General features: G+C 39.1%; 1 protein-coding gene across 1 annotated transcript in view; it reads right to left on the bottom strand.

The window, feature by feature from the left end:
- Positions 1-4477: 4477 nt before the first annotated feature.
- RNGTT (RNA guanylyltransferase and 5'-phosphatase) overlaps positions 4478-18977 on the bottom strand; it is a 170772-nt gene continuing 156272 nt past the window's right edge. The window contains exons 15-16 of the mRNA XM_059842477.1: positions 10162-10285; positions 4478-7309 (exon numbers count right to left, since the gene is read on the bottom strand). Coding sequence (XP_059698460.1) covers positions 7146-7309; positions 10162-10285 — 288 coding nt within the window. The 3' untranslated portion in view covers positions 4478-7145. The remainder of the gene's footprint in view (positions 7310-10161; positions 10286-18977) is intronic.

The following is an 18977-nucleotide window of genomic DNA, read 5'->3' as shown; positions in this document are numbered from 1 at the left end:
CTGTGACAAGTTGTGTTTTTGTGCTTGACGTTTGTAAGAGGAAGCAAAAGGCCAGCTGCTGGGTACACTGGCTGGCACAGGCTCCTCTTAGTTTCAGGGATAAAACACACAGATTTGATGAAAGCAGCAAATGGTGAAATACACAAAGCCAACCTGGCTGCTTCAAACTACAGCACATACCTGCTGTAGATTATTTTTGCAGAATAGCAGCAGGTCACTGACTCACACGGATAAGTATTACCTGGCACCAGAATTATCATCGATTTCATGTGATTGATTTCTCAGCCAAAGAGTAACATACTAAATCTCTTCTGTTAAAAGAACAAACTGCCATGGCAGGAGAAAGTAAATTATTCTGGAAGACCACAGCTTAAAGACCAGAAAACCTTTCAGAGACATTTTTCACTGCCTGATGGAGGAAAGAGACTTCTTTTGCTCCTTAGTGCTTTCCAAGCAGTTATTTTATGGGTCTCAAACCTCCCTGTTGTCAAACCAGAATTCTTCATTAAAAAGATCTTGCATACAATAGTCCATCAACCGAACCAAAGGAGATTATAAGTACTAAAATATACAATGAAACAGGACTGACTGCCAAGCAAACTGACAGAGGGAATTCAAACTAAGATTGTTTTTCTATTCTTATCTTACCTCATTATAAGTCAGAGCTTTTGTTTACCCTGGAAAGAGACATGTTTCTGGCTTTGCACTCCTTCTGTGCCAGTCTGAATGGGTCCCCTTGCTCCTGCAATGCCAGGCCTCTCAGCAGACTTGCTTTTCTCTTGGTCCACTTCATCAGAAATGCTACATAGCCACGTTTGTGGCCCATTTATGAAGCTTTATAATCTGGAGTTCATCAGAACAGTATTTGGCAAAGACAGCTGCCTGGAATTTATTCTTTTACCTCTCTAGTCCTGGAGTCTGCTCTGTTCTTCTTCTGAAGTTAATACATACACAGGTAAAATGTGTGTATTCCTATTGGCAGCATATGAGGTAAGAGGGAAGTGGAGTATGTAATGCCCTGGCCACACATGCCCCAACTTGAGAGTCCAGTTTGCCCTTGCCATGCAGCCAGGGTAGGCAGCAGGAAGGCCAAGGCCATATCCAGCTGCTGCAACAGTAAAATCTGTCACGAGGAGCTCTACTGGCTCTGCACATGGGTTTATATAACACAGACTTACCTAAAAAGGGCTCAAAAGTGCCTCCATTCTCCTGTGCTCTGATGTAGAGATGTGTCCCACATTCACTGTGCTACTCCCAGTGATCTGGGAGCGTGCCCATGCCCAAGTATGTAATTGTAACCCCAAGCTTTTGGAGCTCAGGAATGCCATAGCTCTCAGAAGAAAAATTCTTACCTGTAACTCTGCTCTTTTAGGACCTCATCATGAACATGCTGGCTCTTGGTCCTCCCTCACTGCTGCCAGCCCTCTCTCTCAGCAGTGCACCTGAGTCTCTCGGCTCCAGGGCAGCTCCTCAGCCCTCACACCAGCCCTTGCTCCTTCTCTTGTTCTGCTTCCCGCACTCACCAACTTCTTTTCCTGTGTAAATGTCTCTTTTCTCAGTGGCACTGATGTCTGCTCTGCTCTCCTCTTTCCACTGAAGTTCCCTGCTCCTAGTGCCATCTCACTGTTATTCTTCCTCTTCCCTTCCTCTTCCATACAAGATTAGTCCTGGCTGCCTTTCATGCCCCTTCCTCCACAAGACCAAATTTGCAGCATCTGTATGGTGTACTCTGTATTGTTGCCTGGTCTCCAGTTGCTCCCACTGCAATGCACTGATTTTCTGGCCACAGAAACACTCAGCATCCCCTTCAGGACCCACAGCAATTGGTGGAAATTTTTACTCCTCTTCCAAGCTTTTTCTGTTGAATCATCTTACCTTTTAAAATGGAATTTTTTACTATTTGGATTAAAGTTTGCCATGCATTGATGATTAAATTAGTTCAGAAACTTTTGAAGTATGTTTTAATAACAAAATACTGTTCCTCCAGTGTACTTGGCATTTATACAGACCTATTTCATATGATAATGTTACTGTCTCCCCACATTAGAGAAAGTTCTGAGTAGAAGAGTTAATCAAAACTTAATTTTCTCAAAGTATCATAGATGAATGCTCCTGAACCCAATTAGTATGCTTTCTGCTAGTCAAATAGGCACAAAGATACTGAGGGTGGAGGAAGGACAAAGGAGAGATGAACAGTATTTCTGATGAAATAAATCCCTATAATGAGAGTCAATTTGACTATAATTTGATTGAAAAATGTCTATTGTTTTTACATCCAGCGCTAAGAGAAGTGGAAATGGTTTGCACTTAAATTTTACTTTAGGTTTCTTTGTAACACTGAAAGAAAGTATTATTACTGCTCCCTCATCAAGTTCAGTCTTCGGTATTTTCACATTTTGGAAAGGTTCATGCTCATGTGCTCCCTGCCATTGCTGACTCTGGATTGAAATAAACCAGATTAAAATGAGCCCTGACTGAGGGGAGACTGCTTGGTAAATGTCTCAATCAACCTCCAACCTCAGCCCTACAGATCTCTGCAGAAGCCCAGCAGACTCTCACCAGGGAAGCAGAGAGAGCACTAACCTATACTCCCACTGCAAACATTAACTAATTTATCCAGATGTCAGTGTAAAGAGTATGTCTTACCTTCATTTGTACATGAAATAGGGAGATGGGGTCATGAGGGAGGGAAGGGGGAAAGGGCTCCTTGCTCATACAATGAATACTGTCACAGCTGATAGATGCAGCTTTGATTTCCCTGTGCGAGTGTGACTGACAGGGACAGTGCTGCCCGACATCGATCCTCAAGGCTGGCGTCATACAGGGACAGGCAGACAGGCTCCGAGTGGAGCACTGCCCTCAAAAAACATGGCTGGGGGGTCAGTCACAGGGCACAGGCTTCTCTCAGCCTCACACCTGATTGTAGGACAAGTGGAGAAGCAGGTAGGTAGGTGTAAGGAGGAACCCAAGCTTGGGGATCTATGCCGGAAGCACAGAGCGCAGAAACTTGACACTGAAAACAAAGGGGTACAGGTGAAATCTAGCCCCTGCAGGGTTGGTGAGCCTTGGAAGCTGAAGCAGCCCCAGGCAAAGTGAGAGCAAACCTCGTGCTGTAGCACAGGACAGAAGTGGTCTGGCTTTTTAAGGCATTTCAGCCAAATGTTTCTCCCATTCAAGTTAGCAGGACTGCTTGGATTTAGCAGCAGCTGTGTGGGGCTGGGCTGTTGGCTGGGGTTAAACATGACAGAGGACTAATGGAAAGCAATATAATCTATTGAAAATACATAGCTCTTGACCAACTAATTGGATATTTTTAATGACCTTATAAATTTAAGTGACATTGCAAGCATTTCAATGCTATGACATAAAAATATTTAACACTTTGCTCACAAAATCCTAATAACACAGGGGAGTAGCACAAAATGGTTGAGAAAGAATTGAGAGGAAGCATTGAAAAGAGAAAAATCTGCATGAGAGATGCAAGAGGAACAAATCTGATTTCAGCTCCCTTTCTCTCTCTGCTGAGTATCCCAGGATATCTCTCTCTCTGATGAATCCCAGGAAATTACCTTGCTGTGCCATCACCTTTGAGAATACTCTGAGGTTGTAAGAGACAATTATGCCTTACACATTATGCAAATATAAAGTCACACCTCTTAGGCACAGAAGTGAAGAGCTGCCATGCAGAGAATCAGGGATCCTGAAGGACTGCTCCAGTGAAAAAAACCAAGCCAACAAAAACTACACAGTGTGACGTGCTGGCCCAGGCACATCAATCCCCTTCCTTAATACCCACAGAGCAGAGGACTGAGCAGGGCATAGAGAATCTACCATACCTCTCCTGGTGTGCTCAAATGTCAGATTTGGTTTGGCATTTGCACTGAGGCACTGCAAAGTCAGAAATGGTTCAGAGAAGCACCACAAGAATTGTACACATAACAAGAACATAACAGCAGTGGAGGCAGGATCTTAATTAGAAAGAAATTATAAAAATCAAGATAGGATTTTTAGCTCCTGAAAAGTGCCACCTAGACAGCTGCAGCTTGAAAAAGGAAACTGTCTTATTACAATGCAAGTCCAGGGGCTGATCCAAGTAGGTGGGCTACCAGCTGTAGGGTCATGCTGAATGAAAAATTTTCAGGGAAGACTCCTATAGACCTCTTGCCCAACTTTTCATGCAGCTGCACTTAACACTGAATGGATAAGCTACACAACATTAGCCTGTCATAGAATATGTACTTCAGGCACCAATTGGTTTCCTTCTGGCTCTATTTGCAGCAAAATCAAACTGCACTTAAAAAGGGCAGCTTGGATCATCATGGCCACTGCTGGGCTGGGGGACTCCTAACTCAGAGAAAAGCCACTGAAAAATGTGGATCATTTTCTTGGAGCACTAAACAACAGTGACACTGAGGTATCCTCGTACTTTGCACTGGTACCACAATACCACTGGAAAGGCATCAAAAGCAAACACATCTTTAGGGAAAGTATTTTAAACCATTGACTTTATTAAAATACATAATACACGGTTTTTAGAGGAATGTACTTACATTTTCTGGAAATTCCACTGAACCCAAATTTTAATTATATATTTAACAAATGACAAAACAGTGGATGAAATCAGGCTGTACACCAAAGAGTTGACAAGTTAGGGTATTGTTTTTCATCATCATCATTATTTTCCCGGCACAGACTCTTCTTTGCTTTTTAGCTTCAATCTCTTGAATATCTAGTAGCAGAGAAAGGAGGTTTACATTTCTCACGGCATTGAACCCATCCCGTCCAAGTGAAAGTCCATTTGTTTTCACCACCTTCATTCAAACCTTCCCCAGGAGCCTCCCCTTCCAGAAAAGCAAAGGTGATTGACCTCTCTGAAAAGCTACAGGTCACAGTGCAAGACGAGTTCGACAGTCAAATGTGAACGTGGAGCTCTGTACCTTCTCAGAATCATTACTCTTTTAAAATATCCATTTCAAACCGAGAGTGAGAAAAAAGACACTGTCAAAATACAAGGGCCAAAACACATACATGTGGAATGCACATGGAAGACAGCTTGCAGTGCTGCAGCTCGGGAGTAAAAGGTAAATCAGAAGCCAGGTCTTGTTGAAATACAAGATGCAAAAGCTGGGAAGGAGAAAGACAGAAATAACCTGGACACATTCTTAAAAAATTGAAATGTCCTAACCTCACGGAGAAGGCTGTAATTATCATACACACTGCAACTGCCATGAACCATGGAGATCAGTGACAAAGTGTATGTTATGACAATCTCACTGACAAGTATAATCTGGGGGAAATTATTCATACCGAGCAAAGAAATAATTAACTGTGTTTCAATGCAAGATGCACAGAGGATGCATAGGTTTTCACATCAAATTAATAAGGCTCTTTTTAAGAGATCATTTTGCAACCTTGCATAGGTGATATTATATCTTTTCAATAGATAATGTGCAGAAACTATGTACAGTTGAAAAAAAGAACTTTGATGAAAGCATTTTTTCCCCTCAAGTTTTACCATAGTATAAAAAGTAACTTATATAACTCCTTCAGTTCTCTAAAACACATATGGAATATCCCAGAAAGAGAAACCAGGAACGCCATCTAAATGATGCCGTGTGCACTTATACAACAGGTTGAAACAACCAAAGAAGCCACCACAAAGCAAAGTCATAAAGTTTTCATATAGGAAAAAAAATAAACAAAACCAAACCAGGAGTAAATTTTGTTTACAAACAGGAAAAATCATTTAAACAGAAATGCATTTTAGTTATAACAAATTAATGACCTTCACTAATCAGACTACTGACTGCATGGATGACTCAGACACTAAGTAAATGATAGAAAGAGCCAATTCAATCCCTGCTTGATAAATGGACAGTAAACTTTAAGATCTGCATTTGGTTTCCAATTAATCCCAGCTCAGAACATCTCCTCCCTTAGACAGCCAGACGGCAGCTTCTCAAAACTAATATTATGAACATCTGCCAGTCTGCTGCAACAAAAGCCATTAGGGCATTCATGTGCTTCTTCATTTGGTAAGAAAGAAAGTCAGCCAGAGGATGAGCACAGTGCCACAGGACAGCCAACCCCATCTTTGAAGACGAGTGTCCTGTTCCCTGGGACACTCATCCACCACCCCAAAATGACTTACTTTTGCCCTGCAATTATGTAAATCAAGAGACTTTCTGTCTGATGTGGCTCTCTTCCACTGAATCTACCTTTTCCTTCACACAGGAGCTGCCTGGCAATTGTTTTGCCATTTTGTGCCTGGATGCAAGACTTCATTATCAGCGCTGCTTATTACTCTTGTGTATCACAGTGATGTGTACTTTTTAGAAGTATTTACAATGGTATCACTGTGGAGAACTAAGCCCTGTACTAGAAACAGTCTCTTTAACAGAGACCTTAATACTAAGGATTTGGTACATTTCTGATCTACAGATAACAAGGCAAAGCTAAAATCAGCCCACTATACATTTGGCATTAGGTTCAAACATGGGGAAAAAGCAAACATCCAGCACATTCCCTTGTTTCAAAGGGATGCTATTTAGAAGAAGAATTCGCTTTTTTAATATTTCAACAACAAAAATCCAGCTAATTTTGAAATTAGAGTAACCTAAGGCGGCCTAGTTTTTAATCAACAGAGAACACAACATTGCTGTTTGCTGTTAAACACAAACCTCAGAAATGCAGGGAAACTATGATCTGTTATACTATGGGTGACAAATCACAGCCAGTTTAATAACAACAGTAAAAAAACCACTTCTGTTTTTTTTAAACACAGCTCCTAAAAAGTACAGCATCCCAGTATTTCCTCCGTTCCAGACTGTAGACATTATAAATTAAAGGTGAAAAGAGATCCATATATAAACAAGGCAGCTTTCCACTGACTTCATTGTACTTGGTTCTTGTCTAAACCTTTGGAAATTTAATCTTCAAATACCATAAGGTAAGGTTGAATTTATCAGTTACAAAACAACGTCCATTTGTATGCGGAATTCAGAAAAACAAAACAAAACGAAAACCAAACTCAAAAAACACACAAGAAGTATTTAGAGCAATCCAGATCTCTGTTTTTCCAGCCTCCACACTTGGTTATCACCTTCTGGAGAACTGTACACACATGCTCCTCTGAGACCAAGGCCCTATGTTATGGTACGAGGCCTTTTGGGCGGCGGGGGTGGCATAAGTTCAGTGTCAGGATCAAGGTGGTGCTTCCGTGTCTGTCCTTGGGAAGCTGCTGCACATCTGTCAATGAACTCAAACAGCATCTCCTTCGTCACTGGATTCTGGATGCTGTTGCAGACAGCTGGGAACAAAGAACACATTCTCATGTAACTAAACTGATTTGTTCTAGTTGGCACTTCAATAACTTCAGCTCCTCTTGGCAAAATAACAACATAATCTGGCTCAAGTATTAAGCCTTAAACGCACGCTTTGACAAGGTGGCTGCGTCTGGAGTCACGAATCTCTGCTCTGCCCCCCTGAGAGCAAAGCAATGCTGTGGGCCTCTACTCCCATGGGAGTCTCCCTTTCTAAAACAAACTGAAGGCATATGTGTGTGTAAGGCTTTCTGAAGCAACTATAAAACCACTAAGAACTGACATCCTATTGAGGCAAGGAACAGCAACGAGGGCCTTGTGAGACACGGCTTTGAAACACACATCAAATCCAAGCAGATGGAAACAAGACTGGCTTCTAATATTGAAAATGTCTGAATTATGGTAACTTATTTTTTCACCAGTAAGTACTATAAATACCCTAAACCTGCAATGTACAGTCCTTTTTTTTTTTAACCCATGTACCTTCATGGGGCAGAAAGACTCGACACCAAGCAAATGGCATGTCTAGACCACCAGACCATATGATGGAGCAGCAGCCATGGTGCTGTGTGCTGGCCAAGGCACACATGTAGAGGCACTCTTGGGGTACTTAACACAACTCCCCAGACCACAGTTTGTAAGTCATGGTCCACGGGATTTTATGGAACAAATAAATAGGCTTACTTCACTTTCAACAAATGAAATGTTTTTTAATGCCTTCCTATGTAACTTTGTATTCCCCTAATTAATCCTCATGAGAGACTTAGAGGAGAAAAAAAAAGGAAAAAAGAAGCATGAAATTAAGTGTGAATCCTACAACTATCTTGGAAGAAAGCACAAAATTATTAGAGGATAATTGATAGCATGTAAGGACTGGCCACAGTAAGGATGCAATTTTCATGCAAAACAATCTACTGACCCCCTAGAGTACTAAACGTTAGGACTCCTTAAAATGTACTTGCAATGTAGCATTGTTATGAATAACAATGATTCTCAAAAACATTCCTTTCTTTCCTGCAGAACACCAGAACCAAAAGATTACTTCACAATTAATAAAGAACCTTTCTAGAATTATTTTGAATTATCTCACTATTTTTGGTGAAAAGGTGCTTTAAGAATTGCACAGTATTTGACTTTAGCAGTTGGGAAGCATTATGATTACCAGTAATTTAGGAACAGAATTCCAGTCTCATGGCAACTGGTGTAACTCATGTAACTGGTGTAACAGTACCTCATGTAACTGGTGTATCAACTTTTGAGTACTGCTTTAACTTAATCCCTCAAAAAGACCTCCTGTTTTCAATTTGAAAGGTAACAAAGTCCAAAAGCAAGATTCAGACAGATGCTTATTTCGTTGCTATTTCAACAATGGGGGAAAAATAAACAACATTTTTCATCAAAAAAAAGCTAATAGAGGAGAGAGGATCTAGAGAAAGAAGTCTCAAATGATAAAAGTATAACTTCTGGAGATTTTTAAAAATTATCAAAAGTGAAAACTCAAAGCCAAAAGAAAACTTTCTTTTCTGAAAATTCCTATAGAAAATTTGAACTATATCTTAAAAATTCTTCCTGTAGCATTTAATTTTCTTTTAATTTTAATTTTTAGGAAGTCCATCATGTTTTGGGAGGAAAAAGTCAGAAATAACAAAACTGTTTTACAAATGGAGAAATTGAGAGGAGAAAAAGGACAAATAGATATGTTCTTCAGAATTAAAGAAAGAAGAATATGCTATTCATTAAAAAAAGAAAAAAAAAAAAAAAAAAGAAAAACAAAAAAAGAAAAAAAAAAGCTCCAGGAAAACTAACTATCGAAACACTAAGGTGAACCAGGGAAGAAAAATTTAGGTCATGGTCACAAAGAGATGTCATACTTGTATGACTTTTGTGGTCCATTCCTCTTTCCTGACAGGACTGCTCAGCAAGTATTTCAGCTACATTCTGTGCTGGTTCCCTGAGGTGCCAACAGATTTATTATCTCCTAGCAAAATGACCACATTGTGTTTATTCAAGAGAATCTACTCACTGCTCAGGCAGAAATACAAGTAGAAGGGTCTAGAGAAAATCCTGCATCAGCCCTAGTAATTAGCATAGTCTTAAATATGATTAAATTTCATTTTGGCACTTAACAAAAGTCAGTATCAATATGTTTATTGCTACTCATCCTTGCACACACCTCTACTCAAACTCTTCCACTTCATCTCAAAGTAAATATAATTCTTCATTTTACAATATTTGGCAAAATATTTTTTGGTAGAGGAACATAAAACTTTTGCAACTCTGCATAAATATACCCCCACCTTTCATTAGTTTCCCTGCTTCATTGTTTGTGTAACTATTGTTGAAACCCAGGATGACATTTTTTTCCTATTAATTTCTAGCCCATCTGCCAAATAATGGTTTTGGCATTCTAATGGATTTTTTGTTTAACTAATTCCACTCATAATGTGCCAGTTTGCATTACATCCCAGCAAGCCAACACAATGCTAGGCACTGATGTCAGCTGAAGCAATGCTTTTGTAAATAAAAACTTTCTTGGCTCTGATTTGAAAGGCATGCCCTGCCATTTAAAGTCAGCTTTGCACAAGTATTTGCAGATCTGCAAAGACTTAGGCACTTGATTCTTGATTCTGTGTTACATGTTAATCCTGCAGCCAGAGGATTCATGCTACTAGTGATGACATAAGCATTTGCAAGAGGAGGCATTGCTTTAATAAGTTAGGGGAGTCAGGACTCAGACCAGAAATGCAAACACAGAGTGCCTTTCCTACTTAAAACAGAACAGAGGTAAAACATTAAAATTTTAGCCTGAGAAACATCTAAAGCAAATTGTTCTACCCACCCATGGCAGTGCTGTAGGCATTTGGAAAGCTTTTGTCTATCCTCTGTCTCATGAAGACCCAGCTGTTGTTCTCAAACTTGCACTCTATAATTTTGTTGTCGTACTGTTTGAGTTCTTTTGTCACCTGCATTAAAAAAAAAAAAGTTTAGGATAAACAGATTTTAATTCAGTTTTTTCTTTCTTTTAGGCATAAATAATAGAAGATCAAAAGCTGCCCTGCATTTTTCAGCAACATGCCTTCATCCTACACAAAAAAATTGCACAGAACACATCTCCATTTTACATATGCTCAGCTACTTAACATTTAAAAAATACTTTTCAAATTTGCTGTCAATATTCAGCAATTATATTATGCTAAAACATCAGCAGTGCTAACAGAGGGGGGGAAAAAGTCACTTCTGGCCCAAATGCAAATAGGTTTCCATGGGAATAAACTGCTTCCAGTTTAAGTGCTACTGCCAGCCTAAGTGCACGAAATGTATTATCCATGTTTCATCAACCTTCTTTGTTGAAGGTCTCACAGCAAAATGTCAGATTTCAACACTGGAAAAAGCTTACAAAAATAATTTCACTCTTTACATGGCCGGGGTTTTTTCTTCTTTTCTTTTTCTTCATTTGTCTTTAAAAATGAAGATTGCAACTTCAAAATAATGCAGACTTTCAGACGGCATATATTCTAAATCTCCTTCAGGCCTCTTTTTATTGATTCATAGATTTGTCAGCAGCCAATATCCTGAGCTATTTGTCTTTCTATTTGGCAACACTGTGTGGTTTGGAAATGTAGTTTATATGCATTGGACTTCGTAGTTGTTTTGGCTACTTCATCCTATGCATCCTAATCTATGATACAATGCAAAAATTTTCATGTAACCATGGTAACCCGAGAACCTTTTCTAACGCTTTAACAATTTTACCCATATACTTCACTTTGTTCCAAAGAGCCTCTTCAGCAGTATGGAGTTGTATTTAACTGCTAGCTGCATTTAGTTGCTATAGTTTACCAATAAAAAGCTGTAAAAAGTAATGTAGCACTCTGGATTCAGGATCTTATGCAGAAGCGCTCTCATAAAAAGGAGGTGGTTATTGCAATTCATTAGCATAATTTTTCACCTCTGTTGTCTACTTGCTCCTGAGCAGTGACATGGGAATTTACTACTGTCAGAGAGATGCAGATTTGAAAAAGGCCATAGCTGTCTCCAGACAGTTTAATAGCATATACAGTGGGAAAACCCATGAACCCCTTTTCCATTAACTTCCAGATAAAGACAATTAATTAAGGAAATGGTTCTGAGCATGGATCAAGTCCTCCTATACTGCACAGTACAAGTTTTGATAAGCAGATCCTAACATTGTTAGTATTTAATCTGAATAATTGCGTTCACTCCTGGATAAGGAACCCTAGGATTCTACTTGTCAAGTGAACATGGAACTTAAAGAAAATGTTGTAAAACTTGCTTACAACTGAGTCCTGTCCTGCTGCAGGACTGAGTTTGTGTCAGGTTTTCATGTCACATGCTATTCTTTATCCATTCCAGCACCTGCAAAGAGTTTTTTCCCTGAAATCATTTACTACTTAAGTGAAGTTTATGTCTTCTGTCGACCATTAGATTGCTCAGATTAGCAATCTTTTCCTTTGCAGAATGCTCTGCACAGCACTGCACTTCTTCCATCTGCACTGAAGAGCTACATGCAGTCCAGAGGTTTGACTGACACATGTTTATGGATGCATTATGTTTCATTAGGTGTATGTAGGAAAACACAACAACCTTTTCCAGAGTACTGTGGATACATAAACCCAGGAAGAAACTCCTGGCTGTGCAGTGCCTTGGGAGGGTGTATTATTCTGAAAACAGCTGCCTAGTGGAAGTGGGGGCAGCAGGGGGTATGGCCGCATTTCTGATTTTCTGCCAAAGCAGGAAAATATTAGAAAGACCACCTGATAGAGAAGGAAATGTAGAAAATTGCAGGTAATGGCTTCAACTAAACACCCACCTCATAAGGTTTTCTCATGGCTTATCATTCTTCTAGTGTTCAGATACTCAGAATAGCAATAAATTAGATGGCAGCTTTATCTGACTGTGGCAATTAAGCAATATTATTAACTACCGAGAGACTTGCTTGGCCATTCATTAGCAATCTGGAAGATGGATCTTTCAACAAAATATGAACACCTGCCAAAGCATTGACTTAAATGAATTTTCCCATTAGATAACTGGTGATCAGAGCCTTTAACGGTTGCAAGTTGTAGTAATTACTTTACAAAGGAAGAAATACAGCACCCACTATTCCCTGTACTTTGTTAAGTGACCTTAGACTTACACAGGTACTTATTCTAATATAATAGAATACCTTTTAGCAACTGCTGCATGTTTGATTAAAAATACACACATTCTGAGCAAAACACACTTTCAGTATTAAAAACACTCTTCCACTATTGCATCTTAGAAGACTTCTCAATGGGTACTGTTTATACAAAGGACAGAACAAGGCTGCAGTGATTCTTATATCTGTAACTCACACCTTACATCTGCCTACCACGCACATGCTACTTTCTGGTATTTTAGATTCAAAGTGGGACAAGGAAACCATCAAATTTAACTGTCTAGAAATTCCTTCCTTTTGGGAATGAATTCTGAGCTCCTCAGCAGTGTGTCTTCTCAATTGTCACTTTGCAGTGTGTTCATCCCTCCTTCTTCCCTTTAAATATTACAGTCCATAGCAGTATTTGAATAATCCACCATCACTTCTCTTCCTGAGAGGTACTTCTTCTAGCTTCTAGTGCTTCACAGAAGGTCAGCTAGGAATGATGGCAGTTCTCAGCCAAAATGCTTATCCTCAGTGCTGGTACAGTGCCAGTGCTTCTGCCATGCTGTTGATAAAAGGCCTTGAACCAGCATTCAGCAATTTCAAGACAGAAACTCCCACCACACTAAGGACTCCACGGAGCCTTTCTTAATTAAACATTTATTCCTTAGCCTATTTTTGGACAGCCAGTCAGAATTAGAATCCCAAAGGATCAAGTCTTGGACATGGGCTGTCAGAGGTGGTGAGTATGAGAACAGTCGCACTGGCCTGGGCAACAACTGTGGCCTAGGCAAGGACAAACACCAACTTGCACACTTATTTCTTTTCAAGAGGAAGGAAATTGCTCAGCAGCAGCAATGTTCAGTGTTCCTGTCCGTACCTGATCAAATTATCAGGAACCAACCTATGTTCCCAAGAGAAATGATTTCCAAAAACACAGAGGAGCCTCCTTTTGGAAGCTGATTCACTACATACTGCTGGTCTGCAAGGTGTGACTGGAAAAAAACGGGCTTGAGCTGCATCCCCATTTCAGCAATAGTTCCGTATCAAATCAGACTGATGTAATACAACACCATTGCCTAAGAATGTCAGATTACATGATTATATCATCTGCTCCCTGCTGAGAAAGGCTTCCCCCACCATCATCATCTGGGCGATTCACTGGGAAGAACTTTGGTGGCATACACTTATTTCTTTTTCTAGGAATGAAGACAGTTAAGGCTTAGGAAATCTCTCATTTTCCAGGCTCCTTCTATCCCCTATATTCTGAAGGAAATTAAAAATATATTTAAAAATTTAAAATATCTAACCCATTTCAAAGTTTTTTGCCTGGCTGAATAATGGAGTCATTTTGAGATGAGTAACAGGCAGCCACAGTTTACGTTAAATTAGAGCAAAATGTGAAAAAAAACCCCTAATATATCCGGCTGAGAAAGAGAAGAACCCATTTAAATTGAATGTAGTTAGCTCCAGTCTCCTGAAGATGCCTTTACTATCTCTGCTGCAGCCAATGCTTTTCTGTGTCTCTTCACAGGGCACCTGACTTTCAGAATGGTCCATCATTCCACTCAAATATTAGTCTCATCACCCTTAACCCCAAAGAAGAATGAAACCCCTGAGCAAGCTCCTACTCTACATAAGAGGCACTAACAATGCAAATTTAGGGTTTAAGGTAATTAAGTTAATATTTCAAAAAGCATGCCTACAGTGGACAGACTTAAACTTTACAAATGCATCTACTTTCCCCATTTTCAAGTTCTTTAGAAAGAAAAAAAGGAGATAAGCCTTTAAATAAATGGAGACTTGGCTGAAAGAAGCCTTATGTTTCCAAATGCATGTTTTTTCAAAGCAATTGAAATTATTTCAGTTTAGTAAATAATCCCCTTAAAAGAAAGTGATGCTTGTAAGCAAAATCTGAAAACATTCTATTTCAAATTCTTTTATCTTTAAATGCCTTTTTGCTGCACTTTCCCCCCTATTACCAAACACAGATAGAAAAACATTCTTCAATTCACCCATTTCTATTCTTACTCCATACTCCTAGTATCTGCCAATTTTTAATGTCCCAGAAGAAAATATCATAATAGTAGATGCAGAAAACCTTCACTTCCATGAGAGAAAAAAATGAGCAAAAGCAGTTGTTGAAGTCTTAGAAAATTTAAAACATCGCTATTTTCAAATAGAGAATTAAAAAGTAAAAGGAACCGTAACATAACAGCAAGATGGATTCTAAATGCAATGGATTTCTATTTTCTCAGAAGAATCTGCCTTTTTATAGCTAGCATGAGCAATGAAGGCATTTCCTTTTGATATGCTCAAATACACAAACTGTTTGTTTTCTTTTTTTTAAACATAAGTTTCAATGCCTGGAGGTGAGAAAAGTTTAGAGCAGCTACATAAGGCCTAGAAAGTCATTCCTTCTCTTACTGATATCATAACTACATTTTCTCCATTAGGATACGCTCCTGCAGCCAAAGTGAACAAACAAGTGAAAGAGAAACATCCCAAAATAAATTATCAGCTGTGTGGTCATGAAGAAGAAACCTTTTGGTTGCTTCCCAGTCTCTTACTGCAGGAGAACTGGAGTCCCACACCTCCCCTAGGATGTCACCCTGCAAAAATCAATCACATTCTTGTAAAAACTGTCCAAAACCATGACATGTGTGAGCTCCCTGTCCTGAGAGTACTGGGACATATTCAGCCACAAATGACAGTCTAGTAAATAAAACCTCTATAGCAAAACATCACATCTCAAATTCCAATTTCTGCATTAGTCTCCAATGCTCTGACTGGCCACACATGCAAACTATGATAAACTTTATTTCCAAACTTCTCCAGTGGTGTGGAATGTCCAAGACAAAGGCAAACAAGCTGTCCACTGGTACTATGACTCCATAGCAGTAGAGCAACATCTGAAGATCAGGGAAATGCAATCACAACAGTCAGGGAACAAAAAGAAGAATTACATGGGAATTTGAGGAAATAAAGAGCGGTCAAGACTTCTGAAGGAATAGGATGGAGACAGAAAAAATAAAGAAGCAGCAGTAATAAAATAAAACAGCTTCTGAAGATAGAAAGATAAACCAAACTCAAAGCAAGATCTTTTTAAAGACCAAACACTTAAAGGTGATGAACTCCAAGGACATTCATGCCAAACCAAGGCAATTGAGAGGAAATGAGGTGTAAGAAACAGGGATCGTTTAAAAGCACTCTTCCATGTGATTGCTGGTGAATATAAGAAATTCTAATGATTTGAGCAAGAACATCTGAGACAGTCAGTAGACATGAAGTTATTAGAGCCCCCAGCACTTAGAGGGCACAGTCCAGCACCTAACACAGATCCCAAGCCGTTCATTCAGTGCTTCTTCCTAACTCATGCACTGTTTGTTCAGATGATTTTGAAGAACTTTTTGCCCATTCACACAAAGTACCTCATGTTTTTCATAGTCAAACTTCACAAAGAATAAAAAATTGCAAGGTTATTAAAAGCCTGTTGACATAAGTTGTACACTGAACCACATGAATACTGTCTGCTGGAAAAAGTTAATCAGTTAATCTGCTTTGCATTTTTACTCAAGCCCAAACAGATTTTGTAATGCAGCTTAGTATCTATTTCTTTATACAATTCAAGAGATTATTTTATCAAACCATAGATTTCTTGCTAAACTAAACATACTGATTGTGTTTCCTTTTTAAAGAATGTTTACCCAACAAATGGTTATCAGCTTGGGTAAACACAATGCAGTTGAGATGGTTATTTAACATTAATAAAGCCTTCTAAGTGCAACTATGCTGCTTCTTATATACATAGGAAACGGAAGTGCTCCAATTTTGAGATGTCATTCCTGAGAAAAAATATTAAGAAATATAAAATTGTAGCACTTTTGTTCATGTTCATTAAACCACAATGCTAACACCAAGCACTGTAGGATTATGGGAAAAGCAAAGAAGAAAAATCATGTTTCCAAATTACAAGAATAAGGCTTTTTAAAATTGTGGATCTTGTTTGTTTGTTTGTTTTTCACTTCCAATGCCTAGCACTCTCAGTTCATGATTTAGTCTTTCTTTTTAACATATAATATTTTCTCAAAGAATCTCTCATCATTTCATGTAGTAATTAAAAATATGGATTCTGTTTTCTGATACATATAATGGTTTGGAGTCCTGGGGTTTTCCTGGCAAGTGACAGATGGAAACATCAGAAATAAAAAGCTTTCCTCTTATCAGTGACATTACAAGTTTTAATGACTTTCAGTGCCAGCTGGAAATAGGTTTCTTAATGTATCCTGGAAGGTCTCCTGTACACCTGACCTTGCAACACCATTTGAACTATCTGTGAGAAACCAATGTTTTCCTGAGCTTTGCTTTTGACTCTCAGAGGAACACACTGGCATCTACGAGAAAGCAGGTAACTGGTAACTGCTAAGATGTGGAAATAGACATGTGTTTGCACAAATGTTTTCCTTGATGATCACTCTTCTAGTTTGTTTTTTTTTTAAATATACTTTTTTACATCTCATTTTACTCAATGGTAAAGCCATTTGCCATGGAAAACCAATAAACTCTTTGCACACTTTTGAGCATTATAGCTCAGGCATCTACATTACTCAAAGAGCAGTTGAACTTCCTGCTAGGCATTGCCATCTCCACCTAATTCCTGAGAGAACACTAAAGCTTTAAAAAATCCCATTTTCTTTTAATCATCATCAAGAATGGGAGGCACAGATTTGGGTGTCCATACACATCTTGAATAGTTAAATGAAATGAAGTAATAAATTATTGTCCTCCTAGATTGGTATCCCTTTCCCCTGCATTGTAATCATCACAGGTCTCTGGATTAAAGAAAAAAATCTGTACATCTCCTGTAAAAATTGAGAAACTGAAGAATTCTGTGCTGAAGATTTGTGAACTTGGCACAGCTCTGCTGTGATGAGTTCTTAAATAAAGTCTTATTGAAAAAGCAGCTCATATAATTCTGACCCTCAGCATGCTGATGAAAGAGCAAGAAACTCTCAGGGGAACTGCAGAAACACCCAGGCATTAAGAGAACAGCAACAGAGCTCTCAAAGCAAGTTGTCAGCGTGACCTTACTGCAGAGAGGATGTGCATTTGGTGCAAGCAGAGCTTCACCTGCTCTACAGTCCATGAATTTGTAGGAAGTGGTAAAAACAATGCTCTGCAAGAACCTGGGGTAACTGCAGAGGCCAAAGATAGCTACCTTGGTTTTGGCACATCATAAATAATTGTGCTAATAATAATAATCCCTGGAGACAGTGCTGAAGCTAGAAAGTGTTTAAGTTCCAAAGAAAAACAGGCAGATATTTTTGTAGTAGTAAAATGCCACAGCAAACTGCAGAACTGTTCAGCAGGTTATGCAAAAACAAATAAACAACAACACCACCAAAAAACCCCAAACCAAACAAAAAAAATTTAAAAAACCAACAAAAAAACCCCCATCAAAACCTTTCAGGGAAGGATAAGGAATTCACAGGACATTTCGGAGGAAAAAGCCACCCAATCAGAAAGTTAAACAACTGTACGAGGGGGAGGAGAACAAGGATATACAGTGCAATCTGGCAAAAAAAGCTGAAATAATAATACAGAAATGATTCTGTGAGAAAATATTCCACTCACAGCCTGATACATTTTGAGGACTGTACCTCCACTTGCCATGATCTAGCTTGTGAAAGCCAGTCTTAAAAGTCTTAACCCTCATTTGTGCTTTGTTCACCCAGACTGCTTTTGCAAAAGGGAGCCTGCCCCAAACAGGGAGTGCTGCATAATGAGACACAAAGATCCAAGAGACGGGAGTTACACATTGCTAGTAAAGAATATAGTTTGAAAACACCACTTAGCTCATTCATAAATTATTAATTCTTAAGGCTTATTATTCTCAGTTTGCAAATGGGGAAGAAAGAGATAGTTTGTGGCCACACCACAGGGAAAGCACTTACCCCCCATTAGGTTCTCTAAACCCAATCTTAATTACCCCTCAGGTACTTACACTCATGCTACCAAGAAATCTTATGACACAGGGCAGCTGAAATCTTGTTAATAATTTATCAGCAGAAACCCAAACAAGTCTTCCAGAGACAAAGCAATGCTTTCACTATTTTATAATCACTTTGGTAACACTATTCCTACACCTCAAAATAAACAAAAGAGAACTTAGGTGATTGTGTTGGAATAGGACGAGGAGTTTTTCTGACATTTGCTGCCTTTCACGTGCTGGAATTCACCTCCAATAGGATGGATTTCCAGACGAATACTTGTGCTTCTCACACATAGATTTTACAGGGCACTTTCTCATATTGCTGTTTTTCATCTGTACCCAAGCTCTTGCTATTGTAGGAGTCTAAGTTAATCTTGCTTTACCTGTACTCCTTACACCATACAGGGGATTCTGTCACTTGTCACAGAACCAGGGAAGGGAGGGAGACTCCACAGGGCTGGGCTATCAGGAGCTTCCCATCAGCCTTTCTATGGAAGGAAAAACTGATTTTACAAGTTCA

Source organism: Haemorhous mexicanus, chromosome 3, assembly GCF_027477595.1.
Source record: "Haemorhous mexicanus isolate bHaeMex1 chromosome 3, bHaeMex1.pri, whole genome shotgun sequence".
Classification (NCBI taxonomy): domain Eukaryota; kingdom Metazoa; phylum Chordata; class Aves; order Passeriformes; family Fringillidae; genus Haemorhous; species Haemorhous mexicanus.
Note: the sequence above shows the minus strand (reverse complement) of the source record. Positions and strands in the feature narration are given on the sequence as shown.